Here is a 25,552-nt window from a genome sequence, read left to right on the forward strand (position 1 = left end):
GTCCGGGAAGATCCCACATGCCGCGGAGTGGCTGGGCCCATGAGCCATGGCCGCTGAGCCTGTGCGTCCGGAGCCTGTGCTCCGCAACGGGAGAGGCCCGCGTACTGCAAAAAAAAAAAAAAAAAAAAAAAAAAGATGGCTAAAATGATGAATTTTATCTCAATTAAAAAACTTTAAGGATGCACTGGCTGCCTAGGTCCATAGACAATGCAGGGCAGGACCATTCCTAGGAGGCGAGGGCAGTAAGTGGGCAGAGAGGTGTGTGCAGGGGTGGGGCGTGGTCACCTCCTGGGCGTGTTTTGAAGGGAGAGGATTTGCTGGGGTGATGGGGGTCCTTGAGAATGACTGCACGAGCTGTTTGACTTGAGCAGTTAGGAAACTGGAGTTCTTACTTCCTGAGATAGTGAAGCAGTAGCTTTGGTGAGGGGAAGGTGGAATCCGTGGCTTAGCTTTCAACATGTTAGGTTTGACATGCTCGTTAGACATTCAAGTGGAAATGCCGGGAAGACAGAGGGGGTGTGCTGGTAAACGCCCAGCAAGTGGCTCTGAGGTTGGAGGACCCTAACATGTAGCACTTGGTGATCTCTATGGTGTACATACTCCTACCATGGCCTATCTCAAGCTACCAGCATGACGTCAGCTGGCTCTCTGAGATCCTAGAAATCCGACAGGAGCCTCTCGAGCCAAGGAGGCTCCAGCCACACTATGTGGGTCCAGGCTGGAGGGGAAAATGGGAGCGTTGCCAGCGTCTGGGTTGTAGTTAAAGCCGTGGGTCTAACCAGGCTCACCCAAGGAAAGGGGTGTGGGCAAGAGCAGAGAGCAGGGCTGGGGGCTGAGGGCACCTCAGTGTTCATGTTAGGAAAGATGAGGACGAACCAGCAAAGACACTGAGAAGGAGCCACCCCTGAGGGAGGAGGAAGGCCAAGAGGCAGCACTGAAGGCCAGGAGAACGAACAGTGGTGGGGAGACAGGAGGCAGCCGCCTGAACATCTCTCAGTAGTCCCCAATTAGCATACATATCTGTATTTACTTTTCTGTTCTCAGCAGAAGGACTCTTAATTACCCTCATTAGGGAAGGTCCAAATCCACTGACATTTACTGAGCAGGTCCACCAGGCTTTTTTTTGTTTGTTTGTTTTTTTAAATCCACTTAACCCTCTTCTCCCGCCCACCTTCAAAGCCCTCCCTAGTACACCGGCTTGGCCCAGCCTTTAGAGGGATACAGGACTTTCCTTCCCTAGCTCTGCAGTCCGTGCAGATATGCTAACTCATCCTATAGGAACGGGACTGTGCTTAAATAAGCAGGCCACAAGGTGAAGTGAGAATCGAATGGATCTGAAAGGCATTCTGCTGAGTGAAAGCAGCCAGTCTCAAAGGCGACAGACGTCCTGTGTGATTCTATGACATTCTCAAAAGACAAAACTCTAGTGACAAAGAACCCATCAGTGGTTACTAGGGGTTAGGGGTAAGAGAGGGGTGACCGGAAAGGGATAGCACAAGGGAGTTTGGGGTGGGGGTGGACCTGTTCTGCATCCTGTTTGTGATGGGGGAATGCAAAGCTATATATTCTAAGATGCGTAGAACTGTATACCCCAAAATGTCAATTTCACTGCATGTTAATTATAAAATTTCTAAAAATTTATATTATTGAAGACCTTTCCACCCACATCCCCCCAAAAAAGATGACGTGAAAGGTACCAGCATAAATAGCACCACTGATGGACTTTTATGCTCAGATAGCACCATCCTTCTCTCCACTGTCATTTAATTCAACAAATATATAATACCACCCCCCTATAAGGGAGAAGGGTAGGCTCTAGGGCCACGAATGCCACCATGAGTTTGAACCTAATTCAGCAGGCAGCCAGGAGCCATCATCGACAGTTCTTGAGTATGAGTGATACCCTCAGAGATGTGCTTTAGGTTGATTAATCTGGACAGAAGGAGAAAGAGGACAGGGTGATGGCAGAGAGCGCAAATGGGCAAGGGCTGGATGTGGGGTCCGTGAAAAAGATGAGGGCTGGAGTGAGGCTAGGGTTTGGAATACCAGAGGTGGAAGTGGCAGAAGCTCAAAAGGGCAGGCGAGGGCTTCCCTGGTGGCGCAGTGGTTGAGAGTCCGCCTGCCGATGCAGGGGACGCGGGTTCATGCCCCGGTCCGGGAAGATCCCACATGCCGCGGAGCGGCTGGGCCCGTGAGCCATGGCCGCTGAGCCTGCGCATCCGGCGCCTGTGCTCTGCAACGGCAGGCGAGGGAAGCGGCTAGACGGAGGAAAAGATGGCAGCTGTCACCATCTGCCACCACTCTGCTGGGCATGGCCAGGCTCCTGGTTTCATCATTCCCTCAACTTAGTTCTTCATCTGAATGCCCTCCACCACCCTTGCCTGTTCTCTCTCCGAGTCTCTCTCTGTTTATCTTTCTTAGCTTTTCTTTGAATCAGATCGTCCCTCTCTTGCCCCCCTTCCCACTGTCTCTATCTTCTGATTTTTTCTCACACCCACACATTCACAGATACATACATGCAGCTCATTCACTCATGCCTGTATTGCTTTGTCTGTTTAACCACAGATACTATGTGGCCAATACCTGTGTGCCTGGGAAGGCATGGCATGGGTCATGTAGGCAGGGCTCTTTGCAAACCTGGGCAGCTGTGCCCGGGTTTGACTTCGGGATGCCCAAGGGCAGCTCAGTGACACTGTCATCAGGCATGGTCACCCATCTGCCTGGAGCCCAGTGCCCTGTCCCAGCCTAGGACCCTTTCCTTAGGGCATTTGTGGTGCCTTTGTTCTCAGGGAAGGGGCCCCAAGTCTGGGCAGCTCCACCCAGCAGAGGGCTAGGAGCAGGAAGGAGATGAAATCATCCCCTCCGCCCTGGCTCCCAGGACACCCAGGGTCATGGCCTCTAAATAGTCTTGAGTTCTACCTGGCCCCCTCGGCCAAGCCTCTTGAGGCAATGGGATCCCTCTCCGCCCCTCCCTGCCACCCAGAGGCATGGGGAAGGTGGACTCGCTCTTGGAGAGGCAGAGGAACATAGGGTGGTGTGATGAGCGCAGGCAGGCGGAGCCCCCTCCTGATTTCCATAAGGCGTGGAGATTTCTTTGCCTTGCCACATTTCTCTCTCTGTGGGAACAGGGAAATAGTTTTAGCATGGTAAATGGACAGAGCCAGGCGGCTGCTCAGGGCAAGGCCCACTCCCAGCTCTGCACCCTGCCCCTCCCTGCCCCAAGGCCGAGGCCCCTAGAGGGCCCAGCCAGGAAGCAGAGGCTGGACACGCCCTCCGCCAGCCCAGCCAGGCTCCCTGTCCTCCTGCTGTGGCCCTGCCCCTCAGGCCTTGTGATCTTCTGCAGAAGGGACCCCCGGAGGGAGGGGCAGGAAGATTCTGGCCTCGGGGCAGACTGGGATGCACACCCTTTCTTCCTGCATTTTGGCCTCTCCTCCCTGCAGCTCTGAGTACACTTACACTTTCGCCCACTGCCCCAACCCCAGCCAAAACTCGGGTGCAGCGTTTGCCAGTGGAGTGAGAAAGGGGATTGAAGCCAGGTGTGAGGGTGACGTCCAAGTTGGCAGATTCTGACCAGAATGGCAGACTTTAATGTTAGAAAAGTGGCCGCCCGTGCTGGGAGCCCGGGCCACAAGGAAGAAATCCTTAAGCTTTCCACTTAGGACAGGTGCCTTCTGACAGGGCCCCATGCAGGAGAGAGGGAGGAAAGGATGAGGCGGCCATGGCCTGGCTCCCTTGGGATCTTGTGGGGTGGAGCATACTGTTCCGGAATTCAGAGCTCGGGCCTCATGAATCTCACATGGTCCCTCTGCCCTTTGCTTGTGGAGGTACCAGTCCAGTACCTCTGGCCTGGGCAGCAGTCTCTGCATGTGTGGGCCTGGAAAGGCCCCTTTGAGCCCTGGGCTTTCCACATAAAGCTTGCCCTTCAGCCACACCCATGGGCACTATTAAGTGGAGCCTAGCCCTCCTGACAGGCACCCCCTGAAGCCACTTTGTTTCAGTAAGTACCCACTGGGCTGATTGCTCAGGTCCCTAGAAGTCCAGGGCAGCCTAAAGATTTGGATGAAATGGCTATTTGCTTGGGGCATAGAAATGAGGCCAGAGCGACTGGTTCCATCTCTAGGGGTGGGTACAGTTAGCTTTGCTGTATCTAGTGGACATAGGTGGCACCTGTGACCCCCAGACGGAACTCACCCAGAGCCATGGTCACCAAGGCTGAGCAAAAGCTGCTAGTCCGCTGTGCACCCTCCTCATTGGTAAGGACCAGCTCCTGTGTGTGAGCTGCTTGGGGGTTTGAGGCTCCGAAGCCAGCTCAGACTTTGGGGAGCACCTATGGGACACAGGGCCTGGTGTGGTTGGAACTAGATGCTTAGACTCCTTGTTTTCCACACCCAGCGCATGACCTCCACACCTGGACAGTGGAGCCAGCCGGCCCCTGCTGGGCTCTCAGACTCTCATCGTAGAGTTGGGGCCCTGTTATCCTAATATGCCTGAGATTGCCAAGGTTTTAGCACTTTAAGCCCACATCTCAGGAACCCTCTCAGTCTCAGGCAAACTGGGACAGCTGGTCAACCAGGAGCAGTGCCCATCATCAACGATGCAGGCTTGAGAGGGGGCCCACTCCAAGGCTCTGAACCAGACAGGCCTGGAACACAGAAGAGAAAGAGACAGCAGAGCTGAGCTACCCCCGCTTGACATGGGCTTTGCTGGGTCCCTGAAGTTGGGACTCAGCACCCGGGGACAGAAGGGGTGGGGAGAAGGGCAAGGAAAGAAACAAGCTGACAGGTGTAGCTGGGTGAGATCCCCATAGTGCACTAGGGTAATGGGCTGCAAATTAGGAAAACAATTTGAAAGCACCTGTCCCTCATTTACCTTAATGCATGTACCCAATGCACATTGTAATTCATTTCCCAGAAGAGCTGGGGCTGGCTGCAGGGCTGACAGACCGGATCCCTCTGGAGGGAGAGAGGAAGGGAGGGAGAGAGGGAGAGAGGGAGAGAGGGAGGGAGGGAGGTGTGCACGTGCAGGTGAGGAGCACCTGCCCACCTCTGGATCTCTTCTGTAGATGAATAATACACACGTCTGCTAGTGATGGAACTGACAGCTCTCTAGTATTCTTTCTCTAAAGTGCCAGGTGCCAATAGGATTGAATTAGATTTCACAGGGGTTTTTGCAATACATGGAATTCACCAACAAATTACTCTTAAAGAGGGAAAATCAATTATTTGGAGCAGAGATAAGCTGAAGGCAAGGCAGCCTTGGATTGATCCTGTCTGTGCAGGCGTGTGTGGAAGTGTGTGGAATTCAACATATAACCTGGGGAGAGGAGGGCCAGGTCTGCCGGAGAGAGGGTTGGAGGAGGGGGAAGCAGAGGAAGGGCGATGGGGGGAGGAGGAGGAGGGAGAGAGGAAGAGTTGGAGGTCGAAGGTAAAGGAGGGAGAAAATGAAAAGGGAAAGGGGAGAGGGGAGGGGGAAGAAAACAGGGAGAAGAGGGATAAAAGCAAAAGGAGAAGAGAGAAAAGATGGAGAGGGAGGGAAGGGGAGAGAGAGAAGGATCAGAGAAGCCTCGGAGAGAGGAGTGGACAGAGCAAGTGCGAAAAGCAGTTTGAAAGAGCACAGCAGGTGTTAACGGGCCCTTAGAGAATCACCCAGTCCGAGCTTCCCATTTTGCAGATCAGGGAACTGAGGCCCAGAGAGATAAAAGGTCCTGCCCCAGAGAGGAATGGCAGATCCAGAGAAAACCTCAGATCCCTGGTACCCGACCTCAGGCTCACTCCGTTCAAGGGTCTAAACCACAGAGGAGCTTGGGAAGGGGGTGTAGGTGGACTGAGAGCCTGAAATGAGGGCTGTCCTTCACCCTGCTGCATCCTGGGAACCCTCCCAGGCCCAGGCCAACTGGGACAGTTGGTCAACCAGGGGCAGTGCCCACCATCTCTGATTCAGGCCTGAGAATTGGCCCACTCCCAGGGTGGAGAAGCTGAGGCTCTGAGCCAGGCAAGCCTGGGATGCAGAAGAAGAAGACCCAGCAGAGCTGAGCTACCACCATGTGACATGGGCTTTGCTGGGTCTCTGGAGTTGGGACGCCGTGCCCAGTAACTGGAGGGGGTGGGAGGAACACAAGGAGACAGAAGGTGGCCGTTCACCCAGAAATTAATGGGGATGTGCCAGCATCAGCTCTCCCAGACTCTGAAGCTTGGCAGGTCCCTGGGGACTGAGGCGGAGTCAGGGGGTGGACGCAATGACAGTGCAGGGCTTCTCCCCATCGTCCCCTGGACTCCGACTTCACAGTGGGCAGCCTGCGCAGTGGGTGTAGGACAGCTGCCCTGGGCAGGCAGGCGGGGCCAGAGCAACTTGGTGCCCCCCTTAAGTGTGGGGCTGGGGAAAGAAGCAGCAAGTTTTGAAGTGAAGGGGTGAGGAGAGGCCGGCCCCCTGCCAAGTTCACTTGGGCATGTCTGACTGGAGTTAGTTAAGTGAAAGGATGGGCAAAGGAGTGAGGAAGAATACATCTTCCGTGGACTTTTGATTTTCTGCCATTCAATAGCATGGATTAGACCAACAGGGCACAGTGGAAGAGGGAGGGAGGCCTAGGGCCCCCTGCCCAGGATGGGGGGTCCCCTCACCCCTGCACACATCCAAGCCTTTGTCCTTCTCTGCCTGCCCCTCTCATTCCTGGCCAAGCCAAGGTCTAGAAATCAGCCCCTCCCCAGGGGTACCTTTCTCCCTCCCTTCCCTTCCAGGACAATAACCACTCTCCTTTACTGAGCATTTACTCCACCCCAAGCACTTTACTAATATGTTGCTGCTCTCCCACAATAGCCCTATCAGGTAGGCTTCATTCTTCCCATTTTGCAGGTGAGGAAGTTGAGGTTCAAGGAGATAAAATTGTGCAAAAATCACACAGCTGGAAAGGGTAGTACCCGCATCTGGACTCAGGTCTAACTCCAAAGCCTGTGCTTTTAGCCACCACTGAAGCTTAGGGCCTCACACCTTGGAATCACTGGTCAGAGGGCTCTTCCCTGGCTGGCCTGAATTTTGGACAGGGCTTCTGCGAGGGTGGAACTGACTCTGTGGGCCCATCTCCGCATTCCAGGTCCCCAGCCCCATTCCCACCTTGAGCTAAGGGTGTCCCACCAGCCCACAGAGCTCTCTGGGTACCTCTGGGGGTCCCTGGGCCTTCTTCGTCTTGGTTCACAACACTGCAGAGTCCCTAGTCCCCTCTACATGCACGTGACCCTGGTCCTTCCTCTTCTATTGAAAGGAATTAAGGTCCCCTCCAGGGCACATGGTGGTTCATAGGGTGGGGTGAGGGTCCCCTAGCATTTGGGTACAAAGGAAAAACACACACAAGGCTCCTGCCATCAGGGAGCCTCCTGTCTTAGGCAAGAAAACATAACCCACAAGTCATGCACCAAAACCTGGTGAAGCAAAGAGACAACACTGCTGCCTAGTCCTGTGGGGTATGCTTTATTCTCCCCACTTCACAGAGGAAGAAATTGAGGCTCCAGGAGTGGAGGTGCGTTGCCCAAGGTCACACAGCTAGGAAGCAGCAGAGCCTGTTTCCCAGCCCTGAACCCCATTCTCTCCACTGCATTACACCACTGGGTCACCAACCCGGCCACTACCCTGACCAACAGTGGAGGGAGATGAGCGTCTCTAAGGGGCAAACTGGTACCACCATCAGCAGGGAGGTGCCTCAGGGTGGGGAGAACCAGGCAAGAGTCAGCAGGATGAGGAAGGCACCTGCAGGTCTCACATCCGGGGAAGGAGTCTGGGGGCTGCGTCAGGCCTTCCTCCCTTTGGGGGACCAGGCCACCTGCAGAGGGAAGTGCCAGTGGCCCAAGACCACAGGGGATGACTGGGGGAAGCCATATCCAGTGAGAAGTCAGGTGCAGGCTCTGAGAGCACCCAGGACACCTCCAAGCAAGCCTAATGGCCTGACAGGGTGGAATCTGCTCCCCAAGAGGAGGGAAGGGCCCTGCATACGGCAGCTGTTAACCAGTGTGAATGCCACCCGGGACCCTGCCAGGGTTGTTGTGAGCGCTCAGTGAGCTAACAGTTGCAGAGGACCCAGCACATAATAACCTCTCAATACATAGTTGAAAAACAACACTGGGTCAATCACGGAGCCAATATTGGCTGTGGGAGCTGCAAAGATGCTAGGCAGGAACGTCCTTGCCGGGCAAGGTCTGCTCTGACCGCCCTCAAGGCCACCCCTCCACTTCCAGGAGTGGGAGGGGAGCTTTGGGGAGTCGAGGCTGGGGAGGCAGCCCCTGCTGGCAGCGGCCTATACCTTGGGCTGGGGGCTGGTGTGCTGCCCTCCACGGGGTAGGGGACGGTGGTGCCAAGACTTCAGTCACCAGGAGCAAAGCGTAGCTTGCTGCACGGGGCGGGAAGAGTGAGGAGTGATTTCATGCGTCCCTCTCCTCCAATAAATAAAGAAAGCCAAACTGTCGCAGCCCCACGGGCAGCCAGCCGGCACCCAGCCCGGTGCGGGGAGGGGCCGGCGCTGCAGCTCGGCTCTGGGACCCGCGGCTGCCGGCTATCAACCTTCTCATCGCCTCTCCTGGCTGGAAGAGAATTTAATCCACTGGGCTCCTCTCCACACACACTGGGATCCTTTTGATGTTCCTCTTTATCTCCTTTCCCAATAAAATTGCCCCTCGACAGCTCCAAGAGGTCCTCCTGCCTCTCCCCCCTCCCCCTCCCTCCCCGCCCCACTAAGCAGCGCGCACTCCGCTCCCCACCCCCGAACGGGCTGCAAGGAGCAAGGGCGTGGAGGACACAGGACCCAGAGGAGCAGGGCCGCACCCTCCTACAGCCCGGGCTCCCCTCCGCTCCACCTGGCTCCCTGATCTTGGCAGAGGCGCGCTTTGCCCCTTGGGCCTCGCTCCTGGCATTTAGTGAAGGTAGGAAGGGTCTTCCAGTGTCATCTGATGCCAGTTCTTTGCAGTTCTTTGCACACATGAGGAGCAGCGTTCTGTAGAGGGGGCGACACGCAGGAGGCCAGGAGAGAGAGGTGATGAAGAGCTTGGACTCTGTAGGAGTCAGTACTGACCCGAGTTTGAATCCTTCACTGGCAGCTATGCATCTTGAACAAGTTACCCTCTCTGGCCTCAGTTTCCTTCTCTGTAAAAAGGGTGGACTGATGCTGACGTCACTGGGATGTGAAAATTTTGGTTAAGGTATGAAGCAAACGGTAGAGGCTTGGTAAATGGAAGCTGCTGTTTTAGAAGGCTCTGGGCTGAGGGCTGCAGTTAATAGGGGTTTTGCACCAACTTAATGAACTGGGTAATAATCCCACACACACATCTCGAGGGATTAACAGTCACAAGCCAAGTCCCAGCGGGAATTAGCCCTCTGGGCAGGTTCTGAAAGGGGCAGGCTGAGCATTTGAGGGAATTTAGCCGGAGGTGGCTCTGGGGTCTCAGGACAGCCACATGCGGGATCCTGACAGCTACAGTGTCAAGCCTAGTGAACTTCCAGTCCCTGGCGGCAGATCAGCGAGAAGGGAGCTGACCTCACTCGTTGAGACCCAGAGATCTCATATGAAGGGGCCAAGAGGCCCTGGGGTGGAGAGGAGGTAGGCAACCCAGTGCTCCGGCTTGGCCAGGCACTCATCCTGCATCTGCACTGAGCTAGCACCACATTCCCAGGCGTCCCCTCAGTCCCTCTGCCTGCGTACTCCCTCACCCCCAGCCTTGCTCGGTCCCGGTGATTCTCCAACTTCAGCGTGCATCAGAACACCTGGAGGGCTTGTTAAAACAGTGCTGAGCCCCACCCCCAGGGTTTCTGATATGGTAAACCTGAGTGTGACCGCCAAATCTGCATTTCTAACAAGTTCCTAGGTGATTGTGATGCTACCCGTTCCTGCAGAACACTCAGAGAACCACTGCTGTCCCCGAGTAGTTCTCATCCTTGGGTGCACATTAGAACGAGTAACCTGAAGAGCGTTATAAAATCCTGATGTCTTGTCTCCTCCACCCCAAGTCTAATTTCCTTGGTCTGGGGTGCAGCCTAGGCATGGGGGTATTTTAAAGTGCCCCAGGTGGGTTGTTTTTTTAATTAATTAGTTTATTTATTCTTGGATGCATTGGGTCTTCGTTGCTGCACGCGGGCTTTCTCTAGTTGTGGCGAGCAGGGGCTATTTTTCGTTGTGATGCACAGGCTTCTCATTGCTGTGGCTTATTTTGTTGGGGAGCACAGGCTCTAGGCGCGTGGGCTTCAGTAGGTGTGGCGCACGGGCTTGGTTGCTCTGCGACATGGGGGATCTTACCGCACCTAGGGCTCGAACCCATGTCCCCTGCATTGGCAGGCGGACTCTCAACCACTGCGCCACCAGGGAAGCCCCACCTTCCTTTTTTAACCCCAGTGTTACCGTGCTCCAGAGCCTAGAGTGGCTCCCTACTGCTCACGGAAGCAATGTCATGCTGGAGCCCTCCAGATGGCGCCTGCAGAGGAACTCCGGGAGAGCTGCAAAGCCTCCCAATACCCCAACAATCTCCCCAGCTTCTGTACATGGACCCTTTGTAGTCAGCTCACTTGTCTGCCTCATCATCAATTATTCTTCACTGCGTGCCTTGCTTAGGCCAGTGGTTCTCAAATGGTGGTCTCAGACCAGCAGCGGTGTCCGCATCACCTGGAACTTGTTAGAAATGCAGATTCACAGGCCCACCCCAGATCTACTGAATCAGATATTCCTGGGGGAGAACGGCAATTGGTAGTTTACCAAGCCTCCAGGTGATTCTGATACACGCTAAGGCCCGAGAACTTCGTGTTTAAAGCCACTTCCTCCACCTGGCGTGCATTTTCCCTTCCTTCATTTGTAAAACAACTCCTCTTGGGGCAGCCTCCTCTGCTGGCGTCCTCTTAGATTCGGCCTTGGAGTGCTCAGTGATGCCGTCTTGGTTTGCTCAGTTCACTCATATTGCTGGGTGGAACTTCAGTACATTCCCCCCCGTGCCCTGGAGCTGCAGTTGGGGGACGCCCACATCAGACCCTGACTCTGTTTCCCTCAGTGTGGAGGGCACCCCAGCCTGGGAGCTGGGCCTGGGCTCTTACCCTCACTCTGCCGCCAACCTCTGTGAATTCCATTTCCTCTGGAGGGGTTTCCAAGCTCCAGTATTCCTTCATCTCCACCGTGTGGCCCATGGGAAGAGGATCGAACAGAGTAACGGGTGAGGAAAAGCTGCTGAAGCCCCTTCGCATCTGAGCACCTCCTGTGTGCCTGCTCTGATGTGGCTTTGCACTACCTCAGGGGCTCCCAACAGCAAGTACAGAAGGTTATTCTCTGGTTATTCTGACCTGTGTCTGGCAAAGAGTAGGCATCCAGTGAATGTTTGCTGTGTGATTGTTGTTCGTATCGTCAGCTATCTGAACAATTGTGAAACAAGTTTCGGGACATAGTTTTAAGTGGAAAAAATCCAACACAGCAGTGTGTAGAGCATGCTACTGTTTGTGTCGAAGAGGGGAGGCGTAGATACACAATGCTCTTACACGCATGGATTTTCTGGGGAAAGAGATCAAGGGATTGAGGTATGGTTGTCTCCGGGGAAGGCTCTCAAAGGGTAGGGAGGGGCAGCAGGGAAAGGGAGTCGGTTGTGTGCCCTTTACACTTTTGAATGAACTATGTGAAGACTTTCCGAGTCTGTTTATCACGTCGTTAACATTTTCTATGTTAAGAAAATTAAAACATAGCAATGCTTGGGGTCGTTTCCTGCAGGGGTTCTGTCCAGGCTCCTGGGAGTAGGACAGAGGGACGTGGCCCCTCCTCTCCCAGCCTTTGACCATCCCCACCTCCCTCTGGGTGAGGACAGAGGGAGCTCAGGGATACAGGAACCCCTGCCCGCCTCACTTTGTGCCCCTGTACCTCTTCTTCTGTGTCCCTCACCCTCCTCAGGATGTGGGCTGCACAGACCTCCCCACACCCCAGCACGTGTGTGCACACCCCCCACACACACACCCCTCCTCGGCACCCCAGAGGATATGGCCCAGCAGATGTAGAGGGGACTGTTCCTCTGGAGCTGGGTGTGCTCCTGGGGCCCAGCTCGGCCCCTTTCTGTTACTCTGACCTCGGTTCTCACCATTTTCTCTCTGGTTCCTTCTTCCTCCTTCCCGGCTCCTTCTCTGTCTCCATACCCTTTGACTGACCGACTTCCCCTGATAGAACCTGGTAAGTGAGCCTGGGAAGGGCTGGGGCTGGGAGGCATGGGGGCACTGTGGGGAGGGAGCTTCGGTGGGGGGCATGCTCCACCTGCTGTGGGCACAGCTCAGATGGCCCACCCTCTCGGGCCCCAGGTCCTGTGGAGGGGCCAAGGTCCAGGGGAGGGAGCGGTGTCGGTGTCAGCGGCTCAGGGCCGTCACAGGCTGCCGGCTTTGGCTATTACTGCCCCTTCGGGCATTTAATTGGTCCTCTCGGTCTGATGGATGGATCCCACGCCAGGGAGACTTGGAAACTCCACAGCCCAACAGGGCCGGAAGAGCCTTGCCTGCACCATTTGTGGGGTCCCCTCTGGGCTGGGGGCCCTGGAGGACCCGCTGCTTGCCTGTATCCCCAAATTGGCAGTGCCCTTATTTTGCCAATTTGTAGTTGTAAGTAGAAAAACCTCCAGAGACTGAGGGTTAGCACGCATTTATTTCACAAATGTATCCGAGCACCTAGGGAACAGCTGCAAGGGCATCAGAATCTTGTGAATCTCAGGCTTCGCTGAGGGTGTCCTTTGAGCCTTGCTGGGACCACCCCTCTCTGATGGTGTAAAGGCTTCCAGGTTGCCTGGCTGCCCCTCTCTCAGCAGGAATGGGCTCTGGGAGGAAGCCCCTCAACATCCCTGGGCAACCACAAAGAGAGGCGTGCCTCCCTGCCAGCCCCTGGTTCCACAGGAACACGTGCCCAGAGGGGCTGTACCGGGGTCTGGGCTGAGGGAGGGTCATGCGGGCCAAGCAGGAGGACGTGTCCTCCTGGCGCTGAGAGCCCAGGTCTGTAACCCACTGAGCATCTCAGCAAGGCTCGGGAGAGGCTCTCGACTGGTTAGTTCCAAATCACAGGCCGCCCACCTAGGTTGGAGGGGGCTAGTCTGGGGGTAATTTCCCCCCATGCAGGAGGTCGAATCACTTTCAGGGCAGACCAGTCTCCAGGTAGCTCCCACCTTCAGCAGCAGCTCCTCCTCGTCTGGAGACTTGGGTAGCATGCAGAGAGAGATCACACGTTTTGTGTGAGGACAAGCCAGGTGGCATCTGAGGGCCCCATGAGCTCTGGCCCTGATTGGAATGATCAGAAACACCTGACCTAGAGTGAGGCCTCCCCACCTGAAACCAAGGCCTCAGGCTGCTGGGCTGTAGAAGAACCAGTGAAGGTCCTGGTGTCTCTGCAGTATCTGGGATTCCGTGTCCTCCCAGCCACCACGGCTGGCCCCAGAGAGGGCCACATGGGGGTTCACTTTGCCACTCAGACGCCTGGGTGGTTCCCACGCCCCGTGTAGGCAAGGCAGTGTCCCCCTGACTGACGTGGTCCAGAGGGGTGACGGAGGAGAAGCAGTGTCCTGCTCTGGCCCTCATGCCCTACCCTGTCCAAGCCAACCGTGGATGCTTATTTGCTTGTCTCCCCTCCCTGCTGACCCTCTTTCCTGCATCTCCCTGCCGGGGCTTGCAGCTGGCAAATGTCTCTCCAGTTGGGGCCACTGGGGCAGAGGAAGGGAGCAGGAGATGGAAAATGAACCAAACCCTCTGCAAGGGACGTTGTGGGCATCTGATGGGGTGATGCAGGCAGAAGAAATTGCAGGAGACTCCAGAAGGCCTAGACATGGGCAGAAGGGTCAGGGAGCCAGGCCAGGATCACCCAGGGGAGGCCAGGCCACTTTGGAGTGGGGGGTAGACAAGCCCTGCTTCAGCCCCGGCGCCCGCTCTGACTGGTTTCTTCTCCATTTTGATCCAGGGCCTGAACAGCATGTTCGAGGTGTACCTGGTGGGGAACAACTCTCACCACTTCATCATCTCCCCGACCTCCGTCCAGGGGAAGGCGGACATTCGCATCCGGGTGGCCATCCCCCTGGACTATGAGACTGTGGACCGTTATGACTTTGATGTAAGGCCCGCTCACCCTCTCCTTGGCCGGGTGCAGGATTTCAGGGCAGGGAGGGGGGTGGCACCGTCCCCTTAAATCCCCCCTTCCACCTCTTCCCATTCTTCCCTCGTGGATCTAACCCAGAGAAGCCCACTGAGCTATGGCAGGGGCTAGGCTGGGCCTCCTCTTTTCCAGGAGGACGAGGAAATGTCCAAGAATTGAGTGGAATTTCATTAGGTACCATCAGAGCCTCAGAAGCCCATCAGGAGCCTCTACTGCCCAGCATCAGCCAGCACGGCCCCCGTTAGCCCCTTCCTTCCCAGCAGATTCTGTGGCCACCCTAACCCTATGAGTACTGATGGAGGGATTCACAGTAGCATACATCTGGGATGGGCAATGACTCAGACTGGTGCTCTGGGTTGGAATGGGCAGAGGCCCCAGGGGGACTTACGGGAACGAGGGCTCCAGCAGCATGTGAGAGCTCACCTGGTCCCTGCTCTACGCATCCAGCTCTTTGCCAATGAGAGTGTGCCTGACCACGTGGGCTATGCCAAGGTGAAGATCACCCTCATCAACGAGAATGACAACCGGCCCATCTTCAGCCAGCCACTGTACAACGTCAGCTTATACGAGAATGTCACCGTGGGGACCTCTGTGCTGACAGTCCTGGTGAGTCCCCGCTCTCCTGCAGGGCAGCTGAGCTCTGGGGTAGACCATCAGGAGGCATCCAGAGAGATCCCAGGAGTCTGAGCAGTCAGGGAACGGGGTGCCCCCAAGCCCTCAGAGGCTGTGATGTTAGTATACTAGAGCATCTGGACTTTTCATGATGGGCTTCCTTGGCCAGGGCAGCACTGTGGAAAAGGGACCAACCTGGGGAAGAATGAGGTTGGGCCCAGGATACTTTGGTTTTCTGCCTTGTCCCTGAGAGATACTGAGCCTGGATGGGCCAGGAGCCCTGGACCTGCCCTCTAATGGGGACAAGTGCCAGCCATCTCTCAGGAAGGTGATCCTCTCTCTCTGAGCACAGACGCCGGGGAAGAATGGGCTCCTTGAAGATGCATGGACATCCCCAGCTGTCTTTGGCTGGGACTTTGACAGGGGACTCCTGCCAGTGTCCATTTGTATCCGTTAGTACTCGTGGTCACAAAGGACAGAAACCTTTAAGTGGCTCAAGCAAAAAAGGATTGGCTCATGTAACTCAAAACTGTAAGTGATTTCAGGCATGGCTGTATCCAGGCACTCAGCTGAGCCGGAATCTGACTTCAGCACTGGGATCTGCTTTTTTGTATTGGCAGAGAGGGACACCAGCACCCTTAGGCTCACTTCTCACCAATTTATCAACCCCAGTGGGGGAAAAAATATTCTTTTTCAATAGTTCCAGCAAAAGTCCCAGAGCTGATTCTCATTGACCCAGCTTATTGGGTCACCCTGGAACCAATCATCATAATTCTGATATACCAGAGATGGGTCATACTCCCCTAGTGGAACGGGGCGTTGGGTCAACTCCATTCAAATTATATGGACTGAAAATGGGACAGGATATTCTACAGCATCTTCTAGTATCAGAACAAAAGAGGGTTGCTGAGCAGACCAAAGTGGTAGATGTGCGCTACACAAGCTCAGGGGCTTGCCCATAGTAGGTGCTCAATAAACGTTATGGCGTTTACCTCGCTGGTGCCCCTCCCTGCCCACTGAGGCCCCCAGAGTCCTTCCACTTCTTGCTCCATTCTCACTCCAAGCACAGAGATTGCCCGCCGATCTCAGGCCCCTACTCCATAGTGTGTTTACTCTACAGAAAGATGGTATGAAACTGTTTTGAGCCCCCAGGCCCTTCCCATCTGACAGTTATTAATATCTCAAACAGATGTTTGGGTAGGCAGGCTGTCATATGTAAACAGTAAGTCTGCTGCGGCTGTTTTCCTCCCACCTGCTTCCCCAGCCCGTGGCTCTGCCAGCTTTCACCAAGTTGCTCATTGCAATCAGTCACCTGGTGCCTGAGGCCCCTTGGGCCCTCCTGCAGCCTCTAGGGGCCCAGCCAGAGAGCAAGTGCCAGAGGTTCTGGCCTCTGGACCCAAAGAGAGCCTCTTCGGCCCCCCAGCCACCTTCCAATGTCAGGATGAAGGACACCCAAGCAGCCTGTCCCCCACAGGGCCTGGAGCCACGTAGCAACGAATTCGGATGTTAAGCCCAGGCTTGGCGGGTGGCTGGTGATTCCTTCGTGTCGTTCTTGCTGGGGATGGAGGGTCTCACTCTGCAGTCCCCAGTTCCTGTGGCCCTGGCAAGGGTTGAGGGGAGCCTAGGGTGTGTGGGGGGGGTGAAGTGTGGAATGGCACACCTCTTGGCGGATGGCCGGCTGCAGGTGCCAAGGATGATGTGTGAAGCCCAATCCCATCTGGGGTTGGCAGTGGAGAGTAGCTTCTCAAACTGGCTTTCCTCAAGCACTGGAGCAGTTCCTGGGCCTGCATGGACCCCAGCCCGCTGCCTATGACCCCTTTTCCAGTCCCTCTCCCAATGTTTAGCAGATGTGTTCAGCCTCCTCTGTGGCTACCTGAGGGTCTCTGTCCAGGGCTGGCTCATCTGGGCAGCCTCTAGTTCCTCAGTGTGTCTGTCCACTCAGTGTGTCTAGTTCCTCAATTGTGCCTGCCCAGTTGTGGAATTGTGCAGCTCTGAAGGGGCTGTTTGACCCAATGATAAGCTCTAGCAGCAGGGCTGTGTGTCTGAAGGAGCTCAGGTCCTGAAGTGAAAAGGTGGGCCCTGCATCCCTGCCTTCTCTGTATGCTGGTCTAACTGTATTACCTCTAAGGATCTTCATTTCCCATCTGCAGAATGGGCATGAGCTCCCCCCACCACTCCCGCCGCCACCAAGGCTGCTAGGTGTGAATGACAGATGTGAAAGCATCCCCTGGTGACCCCCACTCACCGTCATCTCCCAGTCTCCCCAAGGTACTTCCAGAGCTCCTAGCAGGCGGCAAGTTTCACGGCCACACCTGCCACACCCGCTGCCCTGGCCTCTCCCACGCTGCCCTTCTCCACTCAGACCCAGGGTTAGCCCAGTCTCTCTATCTCCTTTGCTCCAGGAGGGGCTGAAATTATAGCTATCTGCTCAGGGACTGTGAAATTCCTTCTCCCTGACCTTTTCTGGGATGTTATTAAAACGTTTCATGGGCAGTTGTGTCAGAAAAAATAATTATGAAGAAAAGGAAAATGTTTCAGTTTGCACCGAAGGCCAGGGCAGAGCCTGCTGCAAGGGACCTCCCCACCCCACGCCATGGCAGGGCCCCATTTCTGTGCCTCATCACCTGTCCTGGGGGAAGGCAGCAGTTCACCAGGGAGCTGGGAAAGCCGGAACAGAAGGGGGCCGTCGCCTGCAACCTGGGCATCCCAGCTGGGATGGCATTCCCTTCTCACCTCCCTGCTCCCCAGACCTTCTTCAGCCCAGGTTTTGAGGCCCTTACAGCCCCCAGTTATAGACAAATGAGTTTCCACTGGTGGAGGGGAAAGAGCAGGGATGTAGCGGTCAAAGACTTGACCTTGAGCCCCAACTCTGAAGGGTGACCACATAGGGGAGGGGTGTGTAGGGGCACATTTACCCATGTATGTTTGCTTGTGGGGTGAGTGTGTGTTTATGTGCACGCACACAGGCATGCCCTTGTGTCTGTGCCTTTATGTGTGTGTGCAACTACATGCACTCAGATACGTGTATATAACACGTGTGCATGTGTGTGCGTGTGCGTGCAGGTATGATGCTGGTGGCTCCCCATCCTCTAGGTTGTATGGTTTCTTTCCCTCTCATATCCCCAGGCTGCTCTGATTCTCTCCTTCCAATCCTGCCTCCTGACCTGATAATAGGGGTTGGGTGGGAAGGCTGTGGGGTAACTTCCTAGGATTCTGCTGGGCTTCAGGCAGCCCTGTAGCCTGGCCGATGGCTACCTGGGGCCTGGTGGGGTTTGTGGGTGCTGCTGGATAGTAGGAGAGCAATCTGAACGTTCAACAAACGTTTTTTTGAATACCCACCACTGTGTCAGGCACATGGCCCTGAGGATACAATGGTGATGTGAGCCTTGCCCTCATGAAGTTTATAGTCTCTTGGGAAAGCCTGATGTTAGTACTAAGAAGTGAATCTTTACATTAAGCGTTACTTGCTATGATGGAGAGATCAGGGAGCTATGAAAACCGGTAACAGGGCCTCTGACCTTGACTGGGGTCAGGGAAGCCTTCCCTGAGGAAGTGGCGATTGAGTAGGCATTAACAGGTAAGCGAATGGAGAGAAGCACATTGGAGAAAGAGGGAATAGCATGTGCAAAGGCCCTGTGACTGGAATGCAGTGGTGGGGGTGTGATGTGCAAGGAAGTGGAGTGCTGCTCTGAGGCGGCGGGGGTTGGGGGTGGGTTCAACTGTCTCTCCTGAATTGCACCCACCCCAAACATAACCACTGGGCTGCTGTTCTGATAGTGGAGAAGTCTTGTATCAACCCGTCCACATTCTCTTACCTATTCCATCCTGGTGGCCCATGGCCAGCATTTGGGCAACAGCTGGCAGAAGCTGTTCCTGAGATGTGCAAGGAGCCAGCCTGGCCTCCTGCGGTATGGAGCTCATGTCCCCAGATTTATTAGCTCCATGTCCCCTGGGCAGTGAGAGAGGGACACAGGAGTAGCAGCCGGGAGGGCAGGTCTTCCCGCACTCCAAGAGGCCTTCCCTCCCTGCTCCAGGGGTGTGGGGCACAGCAAGGATGGGCAGAAGATGGAGTGCCGGCCAAGACAGGATTCTTCCCCAGGCAGGAATCAAAGCAAGAAGGAGAGGTACATAAGAGCCCTGATGGGGCAGGTGCAGGGCCCAGGACCAGCTCAGTTTGCTCAGCCCAGGGATGGAGTGTCACCCCTCAACTCCAGGCAGACAGAGTGGCCTGTGGGGGCTGAAAGGCATGGCTCCTCCCTCCCCTCCATGCCCCTCTTCCCAGCCAGTCCTTGGGAGGCTGGTACCATCTTGGGCAGGGCCCTGAATCCTGTTCTGTTGTGGACCGGTCACTCCTTCTCCGGGACTTGGTCTTCTTCCCATCACGTGAGGAAAATAGTGCCTGCCCAGCCTGCATTGGCTGGGCTGTTGGGAGGCTCCAGTGCGGTGATGTGGATGTAAATAGGTTAAGGGATTACAGACCTAAGCTGTGGTCCTTATTATCTTCAGCCCTAAAGGGCCCCATCTGGCCGCCCTTCAGCCTGTGTGTAAGCCCAGCTAGCTCTGCGACGTGGGCCTCTTTCCTCCTCTGTTACCTGGGGAGGTACCCTGACGGGATCCTACCTGGGAGGGTTGACGTGAGAGTTCAGTGGAATCGTTGGTTGAAGACGCTCGGTGCCGAGCCTGGCCAGGAACACTCAGAAAATGTCAGCAAGTCATGACAGCCTCTAGCCTGAGCTTTGATGTAGCCAGGACTCGCTCGGAGTCGTGTAACCTGAGCATGTCGCTGAGCCTCTGGGGCCCCATCGTCCTCATTATAAAGCTAGATGGTTGGGCCGATGCTGCGTCAGGGCCTTCTGGCTCCATGCGGCTTAATTCCGGTGCACTCTCCCCAAGAGGAAAAGTTGATTTTTGCTGTTTAGTTTCACTCCTGGCAACACAAACATGCTTCCTGTCCTTTGAGGGTCTAGAGCTCCCTTGCCTGCCCTGCCCGCCCTCTCCCAGCCCCCACCTGGAAGTTTGGTGAAGGTTCCGAGGTGGTCACTTCCCCGCTCCTGGAGCTCACTAGCTGTTCCTGGTCGTCCAGCCTGGCCTCCCTCCCCAGGGGCATCAACAAAGGCAACCGTGCTCCCGCTGGCCCCCTTCACTCCCTCCTCCCCTGCCCGCTGACACCAAAGGCAAAGGTGTGTGTGATGTCACTACCCCAGGCTGACCCTGGTGAAGCCCAGCCTCAGTCCTGGAAGAACTGAAATGCAGCGTGCCTCTTCCATCAGCTGTCAGGCTGCGGGGCCTCTTCCCCAGCCCTGAGAGCCTGTAGGCTCAGGGCACACCGCCCACCCCGCTCCCCTCCATGTTGCTGAATCCAAGGAATGTAACACGGACCTCACCCCGGGTGCTGGGAACTCGATGGCCCAGCCAGGTGGTCTGGGAAGGCCAGTCCCCTGCCTCGGCCTCAGGTGGTGCTCCCTGGTCCCTCTGGCCCCTTGCAGAAGGACTTGCTGCTCTACAAGTGGGTGGACACCTCCCAGCTACATCAGCACCTGCAGGAGGGATCTTTAGGAGCAAAGCTTTGAAACCAGGGAGACTCAGGTTGAAATTCTGCCCCTACCCTTGCTGTCTCTGTGACCCTGGACAGACACCTGGCTGCGTCTGATCCTAAGTCCCCAAAGTTTGCTGTGGGGATGATAGTAATTATATCCATCCCATGATTAAAAGAGATGTATTTTAGACCGCTTACACCCAGAAAGCACTGGGTGACTGACAGCTGCGCTCGCTAGTGCTGTTGTTGTTTTTCTTCTCCACCATCATATCTGGGGGTCAGTGGAGCTTCAGAGAGCACTGGCTCTTAAACCTAGGTCTCTGGGTTCCTGGATTCTCTGCCTTTGGCTCCGACTTCGCTGGACACTGGGTCCTCTCAGTTGACACAATGGTGAGTTCTTGTCTGTGCCCGACCCTGGGACTCTAACACTCAGGCCCCAGCGTCAAGAAGCAGAAGAGAGAGGTTAAATGAGGATGCGGCCAGAGGGCTAGGACTCGGAGGAGGCAGGCAGCAGGTGCGACAGGAGGACTGGCTTCATGCCTGTGCGGCCTGGGCATTTGCTTGGGAAGCTGGAAGTAGGAGGGCCTCACCCTGGGTTTGATGCTCTACTGTCGCCGTCTTGAGATTCTTAATTTTTGAACAAGGGGCGCTGCATGTTCATTTTGCACTGGAAAATTATGCAAATTATGTAGCCTATCCTGGCTATAGGAGCTCCGTAATTCTGTGCCCAAAGGAGCTCTGTGGTTGTCCGTTGTTTTCGTCTGTTCCCACATCCCATCAGCACTGGCTCAGTAATCGCTTGCCTTGTGCCACGCTCCAAGCAAGGGCCCACCGAGTTTGTTTTGGTTCCAAACGCTGCGTGAGAAACCATCCCACACTTAGCGGCATAAAGCAACAACCGTTTTGTTACGTTCGTGGATCGGGTGGGTCAGGAGTATGGAAAGGGCCCAGCAGGGGAGCCCTTCTCTGCTCCAAGTCCGGGGGTGACTCTAGCCACTGGCGGCTCCTCCCTCTGTCTGGCGCCTGGGCTGGTCTGGCTGAAGGACTGGCTCAGCCCGACACTGTGTTCTGAGCCCCTGCTTGTGGCCTCTCCACATGGTACAGGCATCTCAGGCATGTCTTGTAGAGAGAGCTCCTCAGAGGAAGCCTCTGGGAAACGGGTGTCCCAAGAGAACCAGGCAGAAGCTGCGTGGCCTTTTGTGATCTAGCCTAGAGGTCACGCTGCATTTCCGCAGGTTCACGTTTAAGAAGAGGGGCCACAGACCCTCCCCAGCTCTCAGTGCTCCTTTCCTGAGATGCTGCACGTGACCGTGGTGCCAGGAGACAGCCGATTCCCGCTCCTCCTGGGTGCTGTGCAAACATAAGCAGGAGAACAGAAGCGGGGAACCCTTCAAACCCCGTTATCAGCCTGGAAGTGTTCCCTGCCAATAGTGGGAGGAGGGGAGAGAAAAGCGAGTAACCCCAGGCGCTCCCTGGCCGGTAAAGCTCCAGCGCCCTAGGCCTGGGTTGGCAGTCAAGGTCCCCACACCCTGGCCCTGAGCCGCTTTCCAGCCGTCTGCCCGCCACACCTCCCACACCCCTTCTCTCCTGCCTGACCAGAGTCCCCGGCTTCCCTGCACACCCTCTGCACTTCCTCACACTCCTCCCCCGCCTAGCTCTCCCTCCCTCCTGTCTGAGACCATCAAAAGCCAACCGACCCTCAGAGCCAGCCCAGTTGGCAGCCTCCCCGTAAGTCATCTCCCTCTGGTAACGGGCACGTGCCCACCTCCCCTGAGGTCCTCCCCCTCCTCTCCAGCGCCCCTGCGTGCCTGCACCTCGCTTTCCCTGGCTGCTCTCACCACACATGTTGGGGCAGCAGGGCTCATGTCCTCTTCTCCCCACTCCACAGAGAACCTCCTGAAGGCAGGTTCTCTTTGTCTGGGTGCCCCCATCCCTGGGCTGTGTGGCACAGAGGAGGTTTGACTCCTGTGGTCTGGAGTGTGTAGGGCATCTTCCTCGAAGGAGGGATAGAGGCAGAGGTCTCATGGGGAAACTGAGGCATGGAAAGGGTAAATTATACACCCAAGTTCACCCAGAGAGTCAAGGGCAGAGATGTTTGTCTGAATCCAAAGCCTCGTACCCCCATGTTTCACTGTGTGAGCCGGGCTCCCAAGCACCCGCTCTGGCGATGGGCACAGGGGGAAGGCTGCTGGACAGGGAGCCCCGAGGCCTGGGCTCTAGATCACTGACTCACTCTGTGACCCTGTGCCAGTCTCATTCCATCTCTGGACCTTGGCTTCCTGCTCAGTCCAACGAGAGGGTAAACTGGATGCCCTCTGATTATCCTTCCTACGTCAGGGGAGGTCTGGGGATGCAGACCCCAGGCCAGGAACAAAGGCAAGCATCCAGAAGGTGCAGTGGCCACCAGATTCCAGGATCCCTGCGGCCTCCTAGCCCTGATCAGGGCATGTGATTACAGGGTCAAGGCTGAGATGTGCCCAGCCCTTCAGCCTGCCTCTGCAGACAGGTATGCAGGAGCTGACCTTGCTTCCTTGGCTGCTGCTGGCAGGGCCGGGTGCCCTGTGAGCCCCTGTGTCTCCCCTATAGAAGCCTCCCCTCTGCTCCTCCCGGAACAGGACTCTGCACTCTCTGGGGGAAAGGGGGCTCCCAGATGCAACCACCATACTCCTTCATTCCGTGACTGTTTATCGAGGGCTTGGAATGATGGCAGTGAACAAGACAGACAAACATCCATGTATGTACCAGGGGCGGACACAGATATAAGGAATAAGGAAATACAGAGCATGTCAGAGGGGGATGCATGCCTTGGGGGAAAGTATAGCTGGGGGCAGTAAGGGAGGAGTGCTGGGGCTGGCATTGTTACTGTCTTCTACCAGGTGGTCAAGGAAGGCGGGTCTCTCACAGAAGGTGACCTTAGACAGAGCCCTGAAGGAAGGCAGGGGAGTCTGAGTTGGGGATTCTGCAAAGAGCTGCCCCAGGCTGAGGGAGCTGCAGGTGAGAGGCTTCAGACAAGAGCCTGGTGGTGGGTGGATATGCAGAGAGGAAGAGGGAGGACCAGAGGAGGACGTGACTGTGCTGAAGGGGAGCCAGATGGATCACGGAGGATGCTGTGTGGAGAGTAGGCCAGCAGGCGGCGCCGAGGACGCCCAGGTGGAAGCGGGGCGACTGGGTGAGAGACGATGGCCCCAACCACCCAGGTGACAGTGGAGGTGGGGAGAGCTCTCCTAGCCTGTGCTCAGGTCTGAACAGCGGCTCCACCATTCTCCTCCCCAGGCCCAGCAAGGCACACCCATCTTCATCCCCACCTGGCTGCCAGGTGTGCCCTGTACCTTCACAAACACTGAGGTGGGTGGACAGCCCCAGGTTGGAGTCCTGCCTCAGCTTCTCACCAGCAGGTTGACTTTGGGCAGGTTATTCACTGTCCCTGAGTTTCAGTTTCCTCCTGTATAAAATGGGCAGAGCGATTCCATCTCAGCAATGTTGTAGGGTGATGTGTGGAAAGATAGCGGTCTGGAGCCCGCGCACAGCAGATGCTCTGGTTGCGGTCCCAGCCCCTGGTGCAGGCCAAGCGTCCAGTGTTATCCGTGCTGCTCTGCAACAGTGTCCTCTCCCTGTTTCTGATAGCATTGCTTCAGCTCGATTCTATCATTGTGTAAAGCTGGTGACAGAAATTACCAACGTGAATTATTAGCAAGTTTAGGAGATAATAGCACCCAATGGGCAGGCCCCATCCAGACACTTTAGCAAAACCCAACAGAGGTGGGCAGGTCAACACAGGAAAGAGTGGAAGCAGGACTCCTGGCAACTGGGTCCCCTCAGCTGTTCTTCCCCTTCCTCCTGCCACCCTACCTCTGCTGTCTTTCCCCACCCCCTCCTGACACCCCTCACCACAGGCATCTTAATTGATCTCATTGTTCTCCAATCCCTAGAGACCTGAGACTCCAGCTGTGCTTAAACAGAACAAAATCTCTTCCAATTTCCCCACCGTTTAAAAGAAAATTGAATTCTTTATCTGCAGCCTGGGGAGGGGAAGAGAGAGGCTAGAGACACACACTCGCGCGCACATGCGCGCACACACACAGCACACATAAATAGTAGTCACCCTAGCCCTGCTCCCAAGTTGGCCTGGAAGGCCTTTGTGGACACACCGTCCCCCATTTGGGGGGGTGTCTCGGCTGTACTTCTGGGCCCCTTTAATCTGCTCTTTGGTTCATCTCCAGTCAGAGGGGCCAGGCACTGGGAGGAAGCTGAGCTGGTTGATGGTGATTGACCGGTCAAGTTCCTCTGTCTGTCAGGCCTCAGTGCTCCTCGGATGTGTTTATCTCTTTAATCTAAATATCAACCCGTAAAACCAAAATGGGATGGAATTAGAGGTAGGACAGGTGCTAAGGAGAGAGAGGGAGAACAGAGCTGGCTGCCCGCTGCCACCCTGGGCTTCTGGAAGGACCTCGGCTGGGCCTGTGGGTTGGAGGCCGCAGGGGGCTGCCTGAGACTGGCTAGAGCCTGGGTCAGAATGGAGAGCGGGGCTCCCCCAGCTCTGCCCCTGAAGTGGATTGTCCCAGACTTTGTTCACGGTCCAACAGTTTCCCGCCATTTAGTCGCTCGACTACTGGATTTTTGGCAAATTGATCTAAACCCTCGTTTCCCGTCAAGCCTTTGATGCCTCCCTCATTGGTGCCTCCAGAATCCCCCATCCTTGACAGGAGTGGATCTGTCTGCTACTGACCTTTGCCCCTTTGCAAAAAAACCCGGAAGGATGCTGTTGTTTATCATCGTAGGCCTGGTGAGCGGATGATGTGAGCTTAGTAAATGGCAGGTACTTTACAGAATGTTACTTATCTCTTCTGTACCCATTGTGCAGAAGAAAGAAACAGAGGCCCAGAGTGGTAAGTAACCTGTCTGGGGCCAGCCAACAGCGAGTGACCAAGCCAGGATTCCAACCTGGGTCTGCCTGATTCCAAAGCCCCTGGGTCCCCCTCCCGTTTCCCGGTCCCCACCAGGTGCCCGTTCCTACACTGGGCTCCAGCCTATTGTTGGAATCAGCTGTCCCCAGGGTCCAGGGAGATGCGCCCAGCGCTGGCCTCAGAGGCCGGAGTCACACCATCACTGGGTGACCTTGAGCAGGTCCCCGGCTCCCAGGCCCTGGTGTCCTCATCTGTGAAATGAAGGGATTGTGCTGGCTGCCCTCTAAGGCCCCCTGTGTCAACAACGTGTGACCACCGGCCCCCGACAGCCCCTCCTGCCCGGAGAGCTGTGATTCCCTGCCCTCTGCGCCTGTCGGAGTCCCC

The 25,552-nt window shown here is 55.9% G+C and overlaps 1 protein-coding gene across 2 annotated transcripts in view; it reads left to right on the forward strand.

The window, feature by feature from the left end:
* CDH23 (cadherin related 23) overlaps positions 1-25,552 on the forward strand; it is a 394,909-nt gene that overhangs the window by 183,664 nt on the left and 185,693 nt on the right. For both annotated transcript variants that reach the window (XM_089897635.1, XM_089897636.1), the window contains exons 11-12: positions 13,925-14,074; positions 14,564-14,722. In XM_089897635.1, coding sequence (XP_089753761.1) covers positions 13,925-14,074; positions 14,564-14,722 — 309 coding nt within the window. The remainder of the gene's footprint in view (positions 1-13,924; positions 14,075-14,563; positions 14,723-25,552) is intronic.

Source organism: Delphinapterus leucas, chromosome 16 (genome assembly GCF_059928025.1).
Source record: "Delphinapterus leucas isolate spDelLeu-1000000601 "Yukka" chromosome 16, BTC_Dleu_Yukka2, whole genome shotgun sequence".
Lineage (NCBI taxonomy): Eukaryota > Metazoa > Chordata > Mammalia > Artiodactyla > Monodontidae > Delphinapterus > Delphinapterus leucas.